Raw genomic sequence first — 21706 nt, 5'->3', positions numbered from 1 at the left:
GGGGAGGGAAAGGCGAGAGATGGGAATTGAACAACTGTGTGGGTGGGGATATACAAGGAAGAATTTTAGTTGTATATATTCCTTCACTTTATGATTTTTGAACTAAGTTATAATTTTTGAACTAAGTAAATGTATTACCTAGTTGAAATATAAATTTTTAAGTGATATGAATATTTATATAGATATTCTTTTAATATAGGCTTATATTAATTACTCTTTGAGATCTGAAAGTTTTGAACCTCTGTACATTAGAATGATACTTCAATGAGTCAGGCTTTAATTTGGTATTTCAACAACCCCAAGTTGAATGAATGAATGAAAAAACCCTCTGGAAGCCACATAACCAGATGCGGGTTAGCTTTAGAAGCAAGATGAAAATTGTGGCAGCAACAGTAGTACTATATACTTTCATTTCTTATAAACTGAAAAATAAACAGTCATAAACTCAGGAAAAGTGAGTAGCTGAACACTAAGTACAGAAAAAATTCAAAACTTTTTGTAACTTTAACTTATTTTCAATGATTTAGACATTGCTGTTATTTTTATTGGAGCTGAATTTTTTTCTACTAGATCTATTTTTAACGGTGCTGATTTCAAACCTTGTTGAAACACTAGAAGTTAAACAGATAAAAATTTCTCAGCTTGCCTACTCTTGTCTCTAAATGTATTTGGGACTGTTGTTACCTTTTGTTTTGTTACCTATTAGTTTCTGTAATCTATCTATCCTGTAACTTATTAGTATAAATACAGGCCTAGCTGGCTTGAAAAAATTACTACTTTTCCAAATCAAAGTAACAAACCATAATGAGATGGATTTTTCAAGGCTCTGATATAAAGCAAAGTTGACCGTATCCATTCCAAAGCAATATTCACATCCGTGATGGTATGCAGTACTATCTCCGCATTTAAGTGTTCAATAAGATGTCTGTGCAAACTAATGAAAAAAAAACTTTGCATTATGAATATGCAGTTCAATGCCATAACTCTTACTTTTTAACTTTAATAATATATAATATACCCATTGCTACTTTACTAATTCATGAAATATAACTTAATTTCCAAAAACATAAAAGAAAACCTTAAAAAGTCAGTTCAACTTCTAAAAAGGCTTCAGATATACCTCTCTACTCTATGGCTGTAGAAGACAGATTATTGCTTTAACAAAAGTTGAAGCGTAAATTATATCCTACTTTCTCCAAAAGAGAATACATTAAATACCTTACTAATAGGTTCCAGATTCCCTCTATTATTAAATTAAAATAAGATGTGAAAATGATATTTCTCCTTTATTACAAATTAATAATTGTAAATTTACATAATTTCATATATAAACTATAATATAATCATAATTACTAAGGCTTTATTACAAATTAGGGTTTGTTATAAACAAGAATACATGCTTGCCAAGAAATACCACTGAATAAAACTACCTTTTAAAAAAATTATTAAATTCTCTAAAATGACACAAACTTTCTAGTTAAATTGTTGAAAACTTTACAGAAAATTGCCTTAAAAAAATCTCCAAACCAAATTTCCCTTTGATATTTTAAAAGGAAATAAAATAAGCTATATTAGCATTAGTATCTTTTTGGAACATTTTTTGTACTACCTGCTTTCTACAGTGTCTCTACAAGCTAACATCTGAATGTACTTGTCCCTTGTGCTTAATCGAGTCATGATAACTGCAGTAGCTGTAGTGTCAAACTGGGGAAAAAACAAACAGAAATTTAGTGAAGAAGAGCACATCTTGGTAGCAGTCCTCTGCAATAACTCAAGACTTCCATTTTATATTAAACAGTCTGCTTGTCTGAAATAATACTTCGAAAAGGCCTTAAAAATGCTCTCACTTTGTTAACCTAAAATTTAATTTAAAAGCCTTCCAAGAGTATAGCTGTAAATATTACTTTGGTTTCAATGTAACATAATTTTGGCAATGTTAAAATCAAAACAAACTTTGGTAACTGTATAAAAGTTGTAAGATTTGGTATAATTTACATATAATCTGATTTACTCTATGAAATTGTAGAATTGTGTAACATAATATTTACAAATGTTTTGAAAATATACTCTTCCTGATGTTCCCATAATACCTATAAAAATGACTTATTCATGTATTTGTCAGAGTAGGGTATGTTTTGAAATGTATTTGGGCTAACTTTTGTCATAATGCCTAGGAACACTATTAGCATTTAGTGCTAGGACCTAGGGGTGTTACATATTCTGTAATGTGACAGCCGTAAACAAGGAAAACCTGTTCCATCCAAAATGCTAAGAGTACCCCCATTCAGAATAAAAAAAAAACAAAAAAAACAGTCAAAATCAAAAAGACCTTTAACAGCATACCCATTCATAAACCCATCCCTTCATCAGCCAATACAAGCTTAGACAGAATGAAGGAAGTATGTCCCAGTTGGTGAGGCTTGTTTTACTTTTATTCCTCCATTAAAGGTAAATTTTCTCTACTATATTACTTTTAAGCCTGATATAATTATGACATGCTAATAAAAAAATACACAAATTTTTTTTGTTTTTATCATGTTTTTAAGTATAAAAAGCAAAGTTATTGTCACTTACTTGAGGTCGACCAGCTCTACCAATCATCTGTAGAATATCTGTTTCACTGTACTCTTCAAACAGTCCTCCAGCATAATGCATTGTAGATTTTATAACTACTAGGTGAGCAGGCAAATTTACTCCCATAGCTAAAGTACTGGTAGTAACTGCATCAGATTAAGACATAGTAATTTTGAGCCATTTAACTTTATTGCTTCAGGAAGACTTTTTAATAAAAGACATTCTTATAAATGTAATAAAAATTCATACATAAGAAATTTAGAAGAGAAAAAAGAGCATTATAATCTAATATAGTAACACACCTTAAATCCAAAAACCTATTAAATTCTTGTTTTTCAAATTACACTATGTTCAATAATATGATAAAGAATTAAACACTGCCAAAGAATTTACTGTAGCATCTACATGCATAGGTAACCACTTAATTTTATATTCTCAGAAGAAAAGCAGAAACAAGCAGAACACTTGAGCTTTTTCCTTTTTTCCTCTTAAATAATTTTCCAAAATATTTTACAGTATCCATAAGAAATATGTTTTACTTACAAAGAACTGGTAAATCTCCAACAGTAAAAGCTCCCTCAACTACTTTTCTATCTGACAGCTCCATACCAGCATGATGATAAGCAGCACCATCTTTTAAGATATCTGCAATAGAAATATATCAGCTGTTACTATTAATATTTCATCAATAATTGGCACCTTTCATCTATATGTGAAAATGCCATTCAAAAATTATCTGTAAACCTACCTCTCAGTTTTGAATCTCTTACGGAATATGCATACTTCTGTAACCTATTTAAAAATATCATAAAATTATTGAGTTACTCCCAGTAACATTAGAGAACTCTGAAACAGTTTATTATTTTAAAACTTAGAGATATCAAAAAATTTTCACAATATCATTATCTGAAAACTATTTTAAGAAGTAGAAAATATCCAACTTTCATATTCAAAAGTCCCTAAACTTATGAACTACAATATTAAAGCTCACTTTTAAACCAAGAATTTGGAAAACTCACTTTCCCCAAGAAAACAACATAATTGGTGATTAACAAGTCAGTATATAAGTCTACTCTCATAATTTGCCTAAAAAAAATTGTAAGAAGTAACCATTTCTAAAACTACTATATCACTAGTAAGTAAGCCAAAAAAAAAACAAAAAAAAAACATGGAAATAAACCATAGTTGTTTCCAGTGCTCTGAGACATGGCATTTAAAAAAACTAGGTTAGGAGGAAGCAAGATGGTCAGCTAGAGATGCCTAATGCTCATCCCCCCCACAAAAAAGAGCAAAACAATGAATAAACAACTAACTACATTTTGAACAGAATGACTAAAGGAAAGCGCCTCTCTATAAATTTGAAAGAGGTGATTATTCCACTAGTTGTGCAGACATCAATAGAGGGACACAGGAAACATGAAAACAAAAACAAAAACAAAACAACAACAACAAAAAAACAGGAAACACACCACCACCAAAGGAACACAATAATTCTCCAGTAACTGATTCCAAAAAACAGAAATTTGTAAATTGTCTGAAAAGGAGTTCAAAGTAATGATCCTAAGGAAACTCACTGAGATACAAGAGAATACAGATAGACAGGTCAATGAAATCAGGAAAACAATTCATTATCTGCATAACAAAGTCATTCCAAAAGAACCAAACAGAAATCTTGGAGCTAAAGAATTAAATGAATGAAATCAAAAATAGAGAGCTTCAACAGCAAACCAAAACAAGCAGAAGAAAGAATCTGTGAAATGAAGTTATGTTTCTGAAATAGCCTAGTCAGAGGGAAAAAAAAGAAAGAAAAAAAGAACAAAAAAGAGTGAACAAAGCCTACAGGACTTATGGGACACCATTAAGCAAACAAGTATTCATATTATGGAGGTTCCAGAAGGAGAAAAATGAGGAAAGGCATAGAAAGTTTAACAAAATAATTGCTGAAAACTTCCCAAGTCTTGGGAGAGACATGGACATCCAGTTCCATGAATCTCAAAATCACCAAACATGTTCAAACCCAAAAAGGTCCTCACTGAGGCACATTATAATCAAATGTTGAAAGTCAAAGACAAAGAGAGAATCTTAAAAGTAGCAAGAGAAAAGTGTCAAGTGATTTATAGGGGAATCTCCATTAGACTATCAGTGGATTTCTCAGCAGAAACCTTGCAGGCCAGGAGAGCATGAGATGATATTTCAAAGTCTTGAAAGAAGACAATATTGCCAGTAAACAATACTATACAAAGCAAAGCTGTTCATCAGAAATGAGGAGAAATAAAGTCTCTGCCAGAAAAATAACAGCTGAAGAAATTCACCACTAGACCTGCCTTATAAGAAATGATTAAAGCAGTTCTTCTACCAGATACAAAAGAATGATAATTAGTATCATGAAAACATATGAAAGCATAAAACACACTGGTAGAGGTAGATACATAGTCAAATTCAGAATGTGCCACCACTGTAATGGTGGTGTGTAAATCTTTCAAATCTCTATTATGAAGGTGAAAAATCAAAATGGTCAAAAATACAGCTACAATGAGTTGTTAAGGAATACTGAATATAAAAAGATGTAAACTGTGTCAACAAACATAAATTGTGGGGGGAGGGCAAAAATCTAGAGTATTTGTATGTGACTGAAGTTCAGTTTAAAATAGTCTATTATAACTATAAGATATTTTACGTAAGCCTTGTGGTAACTGCAAAGCAAAAAGCTACAGGAGATACAAATGAGAAAGAGAAAGGAATCAAAGCTTAGCGCTACAGAAAAACAACAAATCACAAACTTATACAACAAGAGGAAGAAAGGAACAACTGATCTACCAAGCAACCAGAAAACAATTAAAATGGCAGGAGTAAGTCCTTATCTATCAATAATAACCCTGAAGGCAAATGAATTAAATTCTCCAATCAAGACATATAGTGTCTAAATTGATAGAAGAATAAAAAAGACCAAGATCCAACTATATGCTGCCTACCAGAGATCCATCTTAGCTGTAAGGACACAGGCTGAAAGTTAAGGGGTAGAAGAAAATATTCCACATAAATAGTAACCAAAAGAGAGCAGGGTGGCTATTCTTACATCAGTTAAAATGACTTCAAGTCAAAAACTGTTACAAGAGGCAAAGAAGGTCATAATTTAATGATAAAGGGGTCAATTCATCAAGAGCACATAAGAATTGTAAATGTATAAGCACCCAACACTGAAGCATCAAATATATATAAAACATTATTAAAGGACATGAAGAGAGAGATAGACAGCAATACAATAATAGGAAGGGTCTTCAATATCCCACTTTCAATAATGATAGATTAACCAGACCGAAAGTTAACAAAGAAATACTGGACTTGAATTGTACTTTGAGTCAAATGGACCTAATGGACAAATATACAACTTTGCATTCAATAGCAGCAGAACGTATATGCTTCTCTAGTGCATACGAAACATTCTACAGGACAGATCATATATTAAGCCACAAAACTAGATTTAACTATTTTTAATTAATCTAAATTCAAGATGACTGAAATCATACGTAGTATTATTTCTGACCACAACAATATGAAACTAGAAATCAATAACAGGAAAAATCTTGAAAAAAATCAGAAGTATGTGGAAACTAAACAACATGCTCCTAAACAATCAATGGTCAAAGAAACCAAAAGGGAAATTAAAAAATATCTTGAGACAAGTAACAACGGAAAGACAACACACCAAAACCTATGAGATGTGGCAAAAGTGGTTCTAAGGGGAATTTTTTTTTTTTTTTTGATACAGAGTTTCACTCTTGTTGCCTAGGCTGGAGTGCAATGGCACGATCTCGGCTCACTGCAACCTATGCCTCCCAGGTTCAAGCGATTCTCCTGCCTCAGCCTCCTGAGTAGCTGGGATTACAGGCATGTGCCACCACGCCTGGCTAATTTTGTATTTTTAGTAGAGACATGGTTTCCCCATGTTGGTCAGGCTGGTCTTGAACTCAAGAGGAAATTTTAATAAGTGCCTATATTAAAAAAGAAGATACTAAATAGACAGCCTAACATTATACCTACAGGAGCTAGCAAAACAACAAACTAAATGCAAAGTTAGCAGAAGAAAGGAAATAATAAAGATCAGAACAGAAATAAATCAAATAGAGAACAACCACCAAAAAAACATAGAAAATGATCAATAAAACCAAGACTTGGTTCTTTGAAAAAATAAAATAAACAAATATCTAGCTAGACTAAGGAAAAAAAAAGAAACAAATAAAATAAAAAATGAAACTGGAGAAATTACAACAGATGCCTTAGAAATTAAAGAGATCATAAGGGACTATTATGAACAATTATACATTAATACTAACAAATTGGATAACCTACAGGAAATGGACAAACTCCTAGAAAAATACAACCTGCTAAGTTTGAATCAGGAAGAAATAGAAAGCTTAAAGAGACCAATAACACATAATGAGATTGAAGTAGTAATGAAAAATCTTCCAACAAGGAAAAGCCCAGAACCAGATAGCATCACAACTGAATTCTACCAAACATTCAAAGAAGAATTACCACCAATACTTCATAAACTATTCCAAAAAATACAGCTAGAGGGAATACTTCCAAACATTTTTGTGAGGCTACTATCACTTTGATACCTAGGCCACATAAAGACACTACAAGAAAACTATAGGCTAGTATCTCTGATGAATATTGATGCAAAAATCCTCAATAAAATATAAGCAAACTGAATTCAACAACACATCAAAAAGGATTATACACCATGGCCAAGTGGATTTATTCCTGGCAAGCAAGGCTGGTTTAATACATGCCAATCAACCACTGTGATATATCACATTAACAGAATGAAAGATAAAAAACACAAGATCATCTCAATTGGTGCAGAAAAAGCATTTGACAGCAAGTTCAACATCCTTTCTTGATAAAATCTCTTAACACACAGGCATATAAGGAAAAATTCTCAATTAATGTAACAAAGGCCATTTATGAAAAGCCCACAGCCAACATCATAATCAATGGGGAACAACTGAAAGCTTTTCCACTAAGATACAGTACAAGGCAGGGATGCCCACTCTCACTGCTTCGATTCAACATAGTACTGGAGGTACTAGCAAGAGCAATCAGATAAGAAAAAAATAAATAAAAAGAATTCAAATTTGAAAGGAAGAAGTAAATCTATCTTTATTTGCAGACAACATTATCTTACATGTAAAAAAAACTCAAAGATTCATTAAAAAAACTGTTAGAACTAATAATTCAGTAAAGTTGCAGGATTCAAAATCAATATACAGAGATTAGTAGCATTTTTAAACATAAATAATAATTTAACTGAAAAAGAAATCTAGAAAACAATCCCAGTTACAATAGCATAAAAAAATAAAATGCTTAGGAATAAGTTTAATTAAGGAGGTAAAAGATCTGTACACTGAAAGCTATCAAACAATGGTGACAGAAATCCAAGATAAAAATAAATGGAAAGATATCCTGTGTTGATGGATTGAAAGAATTAATATTGTTAAAATGTCCATACTACCCAAAGAAGTACAGATTCAATACAATCCCTATCAAAATTCCAATGGCATCCTTCACAGAAATAGAAGAAAAAAATCATAAAATTAACTTTGGGAGGCCGAGATGGGTGGATCACGAGGTCAGGAGATCGAGACTATCCTGGCTAACATGGTGAAACCCCATCTCTACTAAAAATACAAAAAAATTAGCCAGGTGTGGTGGCAGGCACCTGTAGTCCCAGCTACTCTGGATGCTGAGGCAGGAGAATGGTGTGAACCTGGGAGGCGGACCTTGCAGTGAGCCGAGATCGCGCCACTGCACTCCAGCCTGAGCGACAGAGCAAGACTGCATCTCAAAAAAAAAAAAAAAAACAAAACATAAAATTAGTATGGAATCATAATAAACCCTGGATAGCGACAGCAAAACTGAGAAGGAAAAGAAAGTTGGAGGTACACACTTTCTGATTTAAAATTATACCACAAAGCTGGACTAACCAAAACAATATAGTACTTGCATAAAAACAGAAACACAGACCAATGGAACAGAACAGAGAGCCCAGAAATAAGTCCAAACATACACAGTCAACTAATTTTCCATTAGGGCACCAAAAGAAATGGGGAAACAATAGTTTCTTCCATAAATGACACTGGAAAAACAATTTCCATATCCAAAAGAATAAAATTGCACCCTTATACCGTACACAAAAATCAACTCAAAAATTGACAAAAGATCTAAATGTAAGACCTGAAATCATAAAACTCCCAGAAGAGAACGTAGGGCAAAGCACCTTGATATTGGCCTTGGCAATGCAGCACATCTGCTCTACCAAAAAGTCAGACTGTTTCTTTGGGGGATCCCTGATCCCATTCCGCTGACTGGGTGAGACATGCCAACTGGGGTTTCCAGCCACCTCCTAAAGGTACATGCAGACTGGCAACAGGTCAGTACTCCCTGGGGATGGAGCTTCTAGAGGAAGTCACTGGCTGTCATCTTTGCTGTTTCACAGCCTTCACTGGTGCTATTTCCAGGTATGGGAGAAACTGAGTCAACTAGAGTTTACAGCAGATCCCCAGCAAACTGCAGCAGCTCTATAGCAGAGTGGTCTGTTAAAAGCAAAACAAACAGAAAGCAACAACAACACCAACAAAAAAGATCCCACAAAAACCTCATTCAAAGGTCAGCAACATCAAAGATCAAAGGTAGATAAGCCCACAAAGATGAGAAAGAGTCAACGTAAAAACACTGAAAACTGAAAAAGCCATAGTGTCTCTTCTCCAAATGACTGTAACATTTCTCCAGCAAGGGCAAAGAACTGGGCTGAGGCTGAGATGGCTGAATTGACAGAAGTAGGCTACAGAAGGTGGGTAATAACAAACTTCACTGAGCTAAAGGAGCATGTTACAACCTAATGCAAAAAAAGGTAAGAACCATGGTAAAACAGTACAGGAGCTGATAGCCAGAACAGCCAGTTTAGAGAGGAACATAACTGATCTGATGGAGCTGAGAAACACAACACAAGAACTTCACAATGCAGTCACAAGTATCAATAACAGAATAGACCAAATGGAGGAAAGAATCTCTGAGCTAGAAGATTATCTTTCTGAAATAAGACAGGCAGACAAGAATACAAAAAAAAAAAAAAAAGAAGAAGAAGAAGAAGAAGAATGAAAAGGAATGAACAAAACCTCCAAGAAATATGGGATTAAGTGAAGAAACCAAACTTACAACTGACTGGTACCTGAAAGAAACAGGGAGAACAAAACCACATTGGAAAACATACTTCAAGAGAACTTCCAGAAGAACTTCCCCAACCTAGCAAGACAGCCCAGCATTCAAATTCAGGAAATGCAGAGAACCCCAGGAAGATACTCCACACAAACATCAACCTGAAAAGACATAATCATCAGATTCTCCAACGTTGAAATGAAAGAAAAATGTTAAGGGCAGCCAGAAAGAAAGTCAGGTCACCTACAAAGGGAAACTCATCAAACTAACAGTGGATCTCTCAGCAGAAAACCTACAAGCCAGAAGAGACTGGAAGCCAATATTCAACATTCTTAAAGAAAAGAATTTCTAACCCAGAATTTCATATCTGGCCAAACTAAGCTTCATAAGCAAAGGAGAAATAAAGTTCTTTTCAGAGACAGCAAATGCTGAGGGAAGTCGCCAGGCCTGCCTTGCAAGAGTTCCTGAAGGAAGCACTAAATATGGAAAGGATAAACAAGTCTGCAAAATAACCAGCTAGCATCATGATGACAGGATCAAATTCACACATAACAATACTAATCTTAAATTGTAAATGGGCTAAATGCCCCAATTAAAAGGCACAGAATGGCAAGCTGGATAAAGAGCCAAGACCCACTAGTATGCAGTCTTCAAGAGACCCATCTCATATGCAAAGACACACATAGGCTCAAAATTAAGGGATGAAGGAAAACTTACCAAGCAAATGGAAAACAGAAAAAAGCAAGGGTTGCAATCCTAATTTCTGACAAAATAGACTTTAAACCAACAAAGATCAAAAAAGACAAAGAAGGGCATTACATAATGGTAAAGGGATCAATGCAACAAGAAGAGCTTACTATCCTAAACATATATGCACCCAATACAGGAGCACCCAGATTCATAAAGCAAGTTCTTAGAGATCTACAAAGAGACTCAGACTCCCAGACAATAATAGCGGAGACTTTAACAACCCATTGACAATATTAGACAGATCACTGAGACAGAAAATTAACAAAGATATTCAGGACCTGAACTCAGCTATGGATCAAGTGGACCTGATAGATAGCTACAGAACTCTTCACTCAAATTCAACAGAATATACATTTTTCTGATAGCTACATGGCATGTACTCTAAAACTGATCACATAATTGGAAGTAAAACACTTCTCAGCAAATGCAAAAGAATGGAAATCATAACAAACAGTCTCTCAGACCAGAGCACAATCAAATTAGAACTCAAGATTAAGAAATATACTCAAAACCACACAACTACATGAAAACTGAACAACCTGCTCCTGAATGACTCTTGGGTAAATAATGAAATTAAGGCAGAAATCAAGAAGTTCTTTGAAACTAATGAGAACAAAGAGACAATGTACCAGAATCTCTGGGACACAGTTAAAGCAGTGTTAAGAGAGAAACATATAGCACCAAATTCCCCCATCAAAAAGCTAGAAACATCCCAAGTTAACAACCTAACATCTCAACTAAAAGAAGTAGAGAACCAAGAGCAAACAAATCCCAAAGCTAGCAGAAGACAAGAGATAACGAAGATCAGAGCTGAACCGAAGGAGATAGAGACGTGAAAAAACTCTTCAAAAAAAAAAAATCACCAAATCCAGGAGCTAGTTTTTTGAAAAAATTAATACAATAGATAGACTGCTAGCTAGACTAATAAAGAAGAAAGGAGAGAAGGATCAAATAAACACAATCAGAAATGACACAGGGGATATCACCACTGATCCCATAGAAATACAAACAATCATCAGAGAATACTATAAAGACCTCTATGCACATAAACTAGAAAATCTAGAAGAAATGGATGAAATCCTGGACACACACTCTCTTCCAAGACTGAACCAGGAAGAAATTGAATCCCTGAATAGACCAATAATGAGTTCTGGAATTGAGACAGTAATAACTAGCTTACCAACCAAAAAAAGCCCAGGACCAGAAAGATCCACAGCTAAATTCTACCATAGGTACAAAGAAGAGCTGTCACCATTTCTACTGAAACTATTGCAAAAGACTGAAAAGGAGGGACTCCTCCCTAACCCATTTATGAGGCCAGCATCATCCTGATACCAAAACCTGGTGGAGATACAACAAAAAAGGAAAACGTCAGGCCAATATCCTTAACGAACATTGATGGAAAAAGCTTCAATAAAATACTGGCAAACTGAATCCAGCAGCACATCAAAAAGCTTACCCACCATGATCAAGTTGGCTTCATCCCCAGGATGCAAGGTTGGTTCAACGTACACAAATCAATAAATGTGATTCATCACATAAACAGAATTAAAGACATTATCTCAATAGACACAGAAAAGGCCTTCAATACAATTCAACACTCCTTCACATTAAAAACTCTCAACAAACTAGGTATTGAAGGAACATACCTCAAAATAATAAGAGCCATATATGACAAACCCATAGCCAATACCATATTGAATGGGCAAAAACTGGAATCATTCCCCTTGAAAACTGGCACAAGACAAGGATCCCTTCTCTCAACACTCCTATTCAACACAGTTTTGGAAGTTCTGGCAAGGGCAATCAGGAAAGAGAAAGAAACAAAGGTATTTAAACAGGAAGAGAGGAAGTCAAATTATCTTTGTTTGCAGATGACATGATCCTATATTTAGAAAACCTCATCTTCTCAGCACAAAAGCTTCTTAAGCTATTAAGCAATTTCAGCAAAGTCTCAGGATACAAAATCAATGTGCAAAAATCTCTCTAGCATTTCTATATACCAACAACAGGCAATCAGAGAGCCAGTGAATGAACTCCCATTCACAATTGCTACAAAAAGAATAAAATACCTAGGAATACAGCTAAGGAGGGAGGTAAAGAAACTTTTCAAGGAGAACTACAAACCACTGCTCAAAGAAATCAAAGTGGATACAAGCAAATAGAGAAACATTCCATGCTCATGGATAGGAAGAATCAATATTGTGAAAATGGCCATACTGCCCAAAGTAATTTATAGATTCAATGCTATTCCCACTAAACTACCATTGACATTCTTCACAGAATCAGAAAAAAACTATTTTAAAATTTACATGGAACCAAATAGCTGAGATGATCCTAACCAAAAAGAACAAAGCTGGAGGTATCATTCTACCCATCTTCAAACTATACTATTATAGTAACCAAAACAGCATGGGACTGGTACAAGAACAGACATATAGACCAAAGGAACAGAATAGAGAACTCAGAAATAAGACCACACACCTACAAACATCTGATCTTCAACAAATGTGACAAAAGCAAGCAATGGGGAAAGGACACCCTATTTAATAAATGGTGCTGGGAGAGCTGGCTAGCCATATGCAGAAAATTGAAACTGGACCCCTTCCTTACACCCTACACAAGAATTAACTCAAGATGGATTACAGACTTAAATGTAAAACCCAAAACTATAAAAACTCTAGAAGAAAATCTAGGCAATACCCTTCAGGACATAGGCACGGGCAAAGATTTCATGAAGAAAACACCAAAAGCAATTGCAACAAAAGCAAAAATTGACAAATGGCATCAAATTAAAATCAAAATAAGGAGCTTCCATTCAGCAAAAGAAACTATCATGAGAGTAAACAGACAACCTAGAGATTAGGAGAAAATTTCTGCAATCTATCTATCTGACAAAGGTCTAATATCCAGAGTCTACAAGGAACTTGAACAAATTTACAAGAAAAAAAACAAACAACCCCATTAAAAAGCGGGCAATGGACATGAACAGACACTTTTCAACAGATGACATACATGTGGCCAACCAACATTATGAAAAAAAGCTCAACATCACTGATCATTAGAGAAATGTAAATCAAAACCACAATGAGATACCATCTCATGCCAGTCAGAATGGCAATTATTAAAAAGTCAAAAAACAACAGATGCTGGCGAGGTTGCAGAGAAAAAGGAACGCTTTTACACTGTTGGTAGTGTAAATTAGTTCAACCATTGTGGAAGATGTTGTGGCAATTCCTCAAAGACCTACAACCAGAAATACCATTTGACCTAGCAATCCCATTACTGGGTATATACCCAAAGGAATATAAATTATTATTTTATAAGGATACATGAATACATATGTTCATTGCAGCATTATTCACAATAGCAAAGACATGGAATCAACCTAAATGCCCATCAGTGATAGATTGGATAAAGAAAATGTGGCACATTTATACTCTGGAATACTACACAGCCGTAAAAAGGAATGATATCATGTCCTTTGCAGAGACATGGATGGAGATGGAAGCCATTATCCTCAGCAAACTAACACAGGAACAGAAAACCAAACACCACATGTTCTCACTTATAAGTGGGAGCTGAATGATGACAACACATGGACATATGGAGGGGAACTCATTGGGACCTGTTGGGGAGGTTGGGGAGGGAGAGCATTAAGAATAATAGCTAATGGATGCTGAGCTTAATACCTAGGTTATGTGATGATTTGTACAGCAATCCACCATGTCACATGTTTACCTATATAACAAACCTGTACATCCTGCACATGTACCCTTAAACTTAAAAGTGGAAAAAAAAAAAAACATAAGAATGGCCAACAGGTATATGAAAAGGTGTTGAACATCACTAATTATCAGGAAATATAAATTAAAACCACCATATTATAGACAATAAATACAGGTGATGGTGTGGAAAAAAGGGAATCCTAGTACACTGTTGGTGGGAATGCAGATTGGTACAGCCATTATGGAAATAGTATTGAGATTTCTAAAGATATTAAAAATGGAATTACCACATTACCCAGCAACCTCTTCTCTGGGTATATACCCAAAGAAGAAATCATTACCTCATAAGGATATCTGCACTCCCATGTTCCTTGCAGACTGTTCATAATAGTTAAGATATGGAAACAGCCTAAAGGTCTGTTGATGAACTAATACATAAGAAAAATGTGGTATGTGTGTGTGTACATATACATATATATATATATATATATTTTTTTTTTTTTTTTGAGACGGAGTCTTGTTCTGTTGCCCAGGCTGAAGTGTGCAGTGGCGCAATCTCAGTTTACTGCAAGCTCTGCCCCCCGGGGTTCACGCCATTCTCCTGCCTCAGCCTCCAGAGTAGCTGGGACTACAGGCACCAGCCACCACGCCCGGCTAATTTTTTGTATTTTTAGTAGAGACAGGGTTTCACCGTGTTAGCCAGGATGGTCTTGATCTCCTGACCTCATGATCCACCTGCCTCGGCTTCCCAAAGTGCTGGGATTACAGGTGTGAGCCACCGCGCCTGGCATGTATATATATATAACATAGTATACACACACATACACACACACATGCACACACACGATGGAATATTATTCAGCCTTATAAAAGAATGAGATTCTGCGATTTGCCACAACATGGCTGGACCTGGAGGACATTGCTAAGACACTAACTGAAATAAGCCAGTCACAGAAAGAAAAATATTGCATGTTCTCACTCATATGTGAAACGTTTTTTTAAAAAGTCAAATATACAGAGGTAGAGAATAAAATAGTAGTTATTAGAGGCAGGAAGGGTGGGAACAGGGGAAGAAATGGGGAGATGTAGGTCAAAAGATACACAGAAAAGCAGATACATAGTGTGAACAAGTCTAGAGACCTAATGTACAACATAAAGACTACAGTTAATAAAACTATTTTGGATTAGGGATTCTTGTTAAGTAAGTAGATTTAGCTGCTCTTGTCAAAAAAAAACCTATGTGAGATGAGAGATATATTAATTTGCATCACTATAGTAACCATTTTACTAGCTATATGAATCACATAACATCATGTTGTAAACCTCAAATATGCCATATAAAATTTATTTTTTAAAAAAGAAAACTAGGTTAAAAGACAAGAGGAAGTTAAGAAAGTGTGTTCATAATTTGAAAATGAATTCTGAGTACATTAAAAGATTTTGGAAGTTGGTAGGCTTGGTTCTTAAGTATATAAAAACATCTAGTATTTTTCTACTTCCTTGTTGCAGATATGACACTAGGAAGAATTATTTTTATGATAACACTCATGACATTTTTTAAGGATTCACAGTGGAATGAAGATAAGGCAAGAGGAAAGGGCATGTTACTATTAAGTACAAACTCTGCTACTCACTGTTAGGTATCTTAGAAATGTTGCCTTATTTAATTATCATAGAAATATGGTGAGATGACTGATTCTCACACATACAATATTGATTAAGAAATTGAAGTTGAAAGAAGTAATATGCCCAATAGTGCACAGCTAGTAAAAGTAGCAGCACTGTAATTCAAATCTGAGTCTCTAACTCCAGTATGTTCCTGAAAAAACAAAAAAAACAAGAATAAAAAAGAATATAAAGAAAAAATAAAGGGCAAAGACTGAAGAAAGAAGAGAGGAGAGTTAAAGGAGAGAGAAACTTTCCATTAGTAACTAGGTAAGAGTGGGAAATGAGAAAAGGAATTAAGATATATGTTTGCAAAAAAATGATTATCTGAAACAAAATTAGCTAATTTGTTCACAACAGAAAAAAGGGAGAGGATGAATTGTAAATTAGTTTTAAAGGAATTTGTAGTGTATTTCAATTCCCTACTCATATAGATAAGTTCAGCTCAAAAATGTTAATTATTATGTATTCACCCTAGGACACCAGATATTTCTATGTGAATGATGCCGCCATTGCACAGAATTCTGTAAGTCTCTCAAAACTGCCTTCAGAGTTAAGCTTATGAGCAAAAAAACAAGCCTCATTACTTGATCCCCACATCTTGTTTCTGACAAAAAGTGATATGAACCAACTTGATCATCTAGTTTATTCACCCAACAAGTAGAAAGCTTCAAATTGTTTATACCTACTTACAGCCTCTCTACCCTATACCTACACGTTTTTTAAAAAAACCAGTTTATCTTTATTCTATTACTAGTTTTATAATGAACTGGTCAATGTTTTTGAAACCCCATCTTTGTTTTAAAAACTTAGAAAATTAATAAGAGGCGGGTGAGGCCAAGATGGCCGAATAGGAACAGCTCCAGTCTACAGCTCCCAGCGTGAGCGATGCAGAAGATAGGTGATTTCTGCCAACTGAGGTACCGGGTTCATCTCACTGGGGAGCGTCGGATAGTGGGTGCAGGACAGTGGGTGCAGTGCACCAAGTGTGAGCCAAAGCAGGACGAGGCATTGCCTCACCCGGGAAGCGCAAGGGGTCAGGGAATTCCCTTTCCTAGTCAAAGAAAGGGGTGACAGACGGCACCTGGAAAATCGGGTCACTCCCACCCTAATACTGCACTTTTCTACGGTCTGAGCAAACGGCACACCAGGAGATTATATCCCGCGCCTGGCTCGGAGGGTCCTACACCCACGGAGCCTCGCTCATTGCTAGCACAGCAGTCTGAGATCAAACTGCAAGGCGGCAGCGAGGCTGGGGGAGGGGCACCCACCATTGCCGAGACTTGAGTAGGTAAACAAAGCAGCCAGGAAGCTCGAACTGGGTGGAGCCCACCGCAGCTCAAGGAGGCCTCCCTGCCTCTGTAGACTCCAACTCTGGGGGCAGGGCATAGCCAAACAAAAGGCAGCAGTAACCTCTGCAGACTTAAATGTCCCTGTCTGACAGACTGGAAGACAGTAGTGGTTCTCCCAGCATGCAGCTGGAGATCTGAGAATGGACAGACTATCTCCACAAGTGGGTCCCTGACCCCTGAGCAGCCTAACTGGGAGGCACCTACCAGTAGGGGCGGACTGACACATCACATGGCCAGGTACTCCTCTGAGACAAAACTTCCAGAGGAATGATCAGGCAGCAGCATTTGCGGTTCATATCCGCTGTTCTGCAGCCACTGCTGCTGATACCCAGGCAAACAGGGTCTGCAGTGAACCTCCAATAAACTCCAACAGACCTGCAGCTGAGCGTCCTGTTAGAAGGAAAACTAACAAACAGAAAGGACATCCACACCAAAAACCCACCTCTACGTCACCATCATCAAAGACCAAAGGTAGATAAAACCACAAAGATGGGGAAAAAACAGAGCAGAAAAACCGGAAACTCTAAAAATCAGAGCGCCTCTCCCCCTCCAAAGGAACACAGCTCCGCACCAGCAACAGAACACAGCTGGACAGAGAATGACTTTGACGAGTTGAGAGAGGAAGGCTTCAGAAGATCAAACTACTCCGAGCTAAAGGAGGAAGTTCGAACCCATGGCAAAGAAGTTAAAAACCTTGAAAAAAAATTAGACGAATGGCTAACTAGAATAATCAATGCAGAGAAGTCCTTAAAGGACCTGATGGAGCTGAAAACCATGGCACGAGAACTACGTGACGAATGCACAAGCCTCAGTAGCAGATTTGATCAACTGGAAGAAAGGGTATCAGTGATGGAAGATCAAATGAATGAAATGAAGTGAGAAGAGAAGTTTAGAGAAAAAAGAATAAAAAGAAACAAACAAAGCCTCCAAGAAATATGGGACTATGTGAAAAGACCAAATCTATGTTTGATTGGTGTACCTGAAAGTGACGGGGAGAATGGAAACAAGTTGGAAAACACTCTGCAGGATATTATCCAGGAGAACTTCTCCAATCTAGCAAGGCAGGCCAACATTCAAATTTAGGAAATACAGAGAATGCCACAAAGATACTCCTCAAGAAGAGCAACTCCAAGACACATAATTGTCAGATTCACCAAAGTAGAAACGAAGGAAAAAATGTTAAGGGCAGCCAGAGAGGAAGGCTGGGTTATCCACAAAGGGAAACCCAGCAGACTAACAGCCGATCTCTCGGCAGAAACTCTACAAGCCAGAAGAGAGTGGGGGCCAATATTCAACATTCTTAAAGAAAAGAATTTTCAACCCAGAATTTCATATCCAGCCAAACTAAGCTTCATAAGTGAAGCAGAAATAAAATCCTTTACAGACAAGCAAAAGCTGAGAGATTTTTGTCACCACCAGGCCTGCCCTAAAAGAGCTCCTGAAGGAAGCACTAAACATGGAAAGGAACAACCGGTACCAGCCACTGTAAAAACATGCCAAATTGTAAAGACCATCGAGGCTAGGAAGAAACTGCATCCACTAACAAGCAAAATAACCAGCTAACATCATAATGAAAGGATCAAATTCACACATAACAATATTAACCTTAAATGTAAATGGGCTAAATGCTCCAATTAAAAGACACAGACTGGCAAACTGGCAAACCCATCTCACGTGCAGAGACACATATAGGCTCAAAATAAAGGGATGGAGGAAGATCTACCAAGCAAATGGAAAACAAAAAAGGCAGGGGTTGCAATCCTAGTCTCTGATAAAACAGACTTTAAACCAACAAAGATCAAAAGAGGCAAAGAAGGCGATTACATAATGGTAAAGGGATCAATTCAACAACAAGAGCTAACTATCCTAAATATATATGCACCCAATACAGGAGCACCCAGATTCATAAAGCAAGTCCTTAGAGACCTACAAAGAGACTTAGACTCCCACACAATAATAATGGGAGACTTTCACACCCCACTGTCAACATTAGACAGATCAACGAGACAGAAAGTTAACAAGGATATCCAGGAACTGAACTCAGCACTGCACCAACTGGACCTAATAGACATCTACAGAACTCTCCACCCCAAATCAACAGAATATACATTCTTTTCAGCACCACACCACACCTATTCCAAACTTGACCACATAGTTGGAAGTAAAGCACTCCTCAGCAAATGTAAAAGAACAGAAATTATAACAAACTGTCTCTCAGACCACAGTACAATCAAACTAGAACTCAGAATTAAGAAACTCACTCAAAACCGTTCAACTACATGGAAACTGAACAACCTGAATGACTACTGGGTACATAATGAAATGAAGGCAGAAATAAAACTGAACAACCTGAATGACTACTGGGTACATAATGAAATGAAGGCAGAAATAAAGATGTTCTTTGAAACCAATGAGAACAAAGACACAACATACAAGAATCTCTGGGACACATTCAAAGCAGTGCGTACAGGGAAATTTATAGCACTAAATGCCCACAAGAGAAAGCAGGAAAGATCTAAAATTGACACCCTAACATCACAATTAAAAGAACTAGGGAAGCAAGAGCAAACACATTCAAAAGCTAGCAGAAGGCAAGAAATAACTAAGATCAGAGCAGAACTGAAGGAGATAGAGACACAAAACACCCTTCAAAAAAATCAATGAATCCAGGAGTTGGTTTTTTGAAAAGATAACAAAATTGATAGACCACTAGCAAGACTAAGAAAGAAGAAAAGAGAGAAGAATCAAATAGACGCAATAAAAAATGATAAAGGGGATATCGCCACCGATCCCACAGAAATACAAACTACCATCAGAGAATATTATAAACACCTCTACGCAAATAAACTAGAAAATCTAGAAGAAATGGATAAATTCCTCAACACATACACCCTCCCAAGACTAACCAGGAGAAGTTGAATCTCTGAATAGACCAATAACAGGCTCAGAAATTGAGGCAATAATTAATAGCTTACCAACCAAAAAAAGTCCAGGACCAGATGGATTCACAGCCGAATTCTACCAGAGGTACAAGGAGGAGCTGTTACCATTCCTTCTGAAACTATTCCAATCAATAGAAAAAGAGGTAATCCTCCGTAACTCATTTTATGAGGCCGGCATCATCCTGATACCAAAGCCTGGCAGAGACACAACAAAAAAAGAGAATTTTAGACCAATATCCCTGATTAATATCGATGCAAAAATCCTCAATAAAATACTGGCAAACCAAATCCAGCAGCACATCAAAAAGCTTATCCACCATGATCAAGTGGGCTTCATCCCTGGGATGCAAGGCTGGTTCAACATATGCAAATCAATAAACGTAATCCAGCATATAAACAGAACCAAAGACAAAAACCACACGATGATCTCAATAGATGCAGAAAAGGCCTTTGACAAAATTCAACAACGCTTCATGCTAAAAACTCTCAATAAATTAGGTATTGATGAGATGTATCTCAAAATAATAAGAGCTATCTATGACAAACCCACAGCCAATATCATACTGAATGGGCAAAAACTGGAAGCATTCCCTTTGAAAACTGGCACAAGATAGGGATGCCCTCTCTCACCACTCCTATTCAACATAGTGTTGGAATTTCTGGCCAGGGCAATCAGGCAGGAGAAAGAAATAAAGGGTATTCAATTAGGAAAAGAGGAAGTCAAACTGTCCCTGTTTGCAGATGACATGATTGTATATCTAGAAAACCCCACTGTCTCAGCCCAAAATCTCCTTAAGCAGATAGGTAACTTCAGCAAAGTCTCAGGATACAAAATCAATGTGCAAAAATCACAAGCATTCCTATACACCAATAACAGACAAACAGAGAGCCAAATCATGAGAGAACTCCCATTCACAATTGCTTCAAAGAGAATAAAATACCTAGGAATCCAACTTACAAGGGATGTGAAGGACCTCTTCAAGGAGAACTACAAACCACTGCTCAACGAGATAAAAGAGGACACAAACAAATGGAAGAACATTCCATGCTCATGGGTAGGAAGAATCAACATCGTGAAAATGGCCATACTGCCCAAGGTAATTTATAGATTCAATGCCATCCCCATCAAGCTACCAATGACTTTCTTCACAGAATTGGAAAAAACTACTTTAAAGTTCACATGGAACCAAAAAAGAGCCCACATTGCCAAGGCAATCCTAAGCCAAAAGAACAAAGCTGGAGGCATCACACTACCTGACTTCAAACTATACTACAAGGCTACAGTAACCAAAACAGCCTAGTACTGGTACCAATGGAACAGAACAGAGGCCTCAGAAATAATGCCGCATACCTACAACTATCTGATCTTTGACAAACCTGACAAAAACAAGAAATGGGGAAAGGATTCCCTATTTAATCAATGGTGCTGGGAACTGGCTAGCCATACGTAGAAAGCTCAAACTGGATCCCTTCC

At 36.4% G+C, this 21706-nt stretch overlaps 1 protein-coding gene across 12 annotated transcripts in view; it reads right to left on the bottom strand.

Annotated features, from left to right (window-relative positions):
* Positions 1–21706, bottom strand: part of HFM1 (helicase for meiosis 1) — a 136414-nt gene that overhangs the window by 82077 nt on the left and 32631 nt on the right. For all 12 annotated transcript variants that reach the window (XR_008513491.2, XR_008513492.2, XM_002810615.6 and 9 more), the window contains 5 exons: positions 3323–3366; positions 3118–3219; positions 2575–2720; positions 1610–1704; positions 801–934 (listed from right to left, as the gene is read on the bottom strand). Coding sequence is in view for 10 of the 12 variants with exons in the window: in XM_002810615.6 (XP_002810661.5) it covers positions 801–934; positions 1610–1704; positions 2575–2720; positions 3118–3219; positions 3323–3366 (521 nt within the window). In the remaining 2 variants the exon portion in view is untranslated. The remainder of the gene's footprint in view (positions 1–800; positions 935–1609; positions 1705–2574; positions 2721–3117; positions 3220–3322; positions 3367–21706) is intronic.

Source organism: Pongo abelii, chromosome 1 (genome assembly GCF_028885655.2).
Source record: "Pongo abelii isolate AG06213 chromosome 1, NHGRI_mPonAbe1-v2.0_pri, whole genome shotgun sequence".
Classification (NCBI taxonomy): Eukaryota; Metazoa; Chordata; class Mammalia; order Primates; family Hominidae; genus Pongo; species Pongo abelii.
This window is presented reverse-complemented; position numbering and strand designations above follow the sequence as displayed.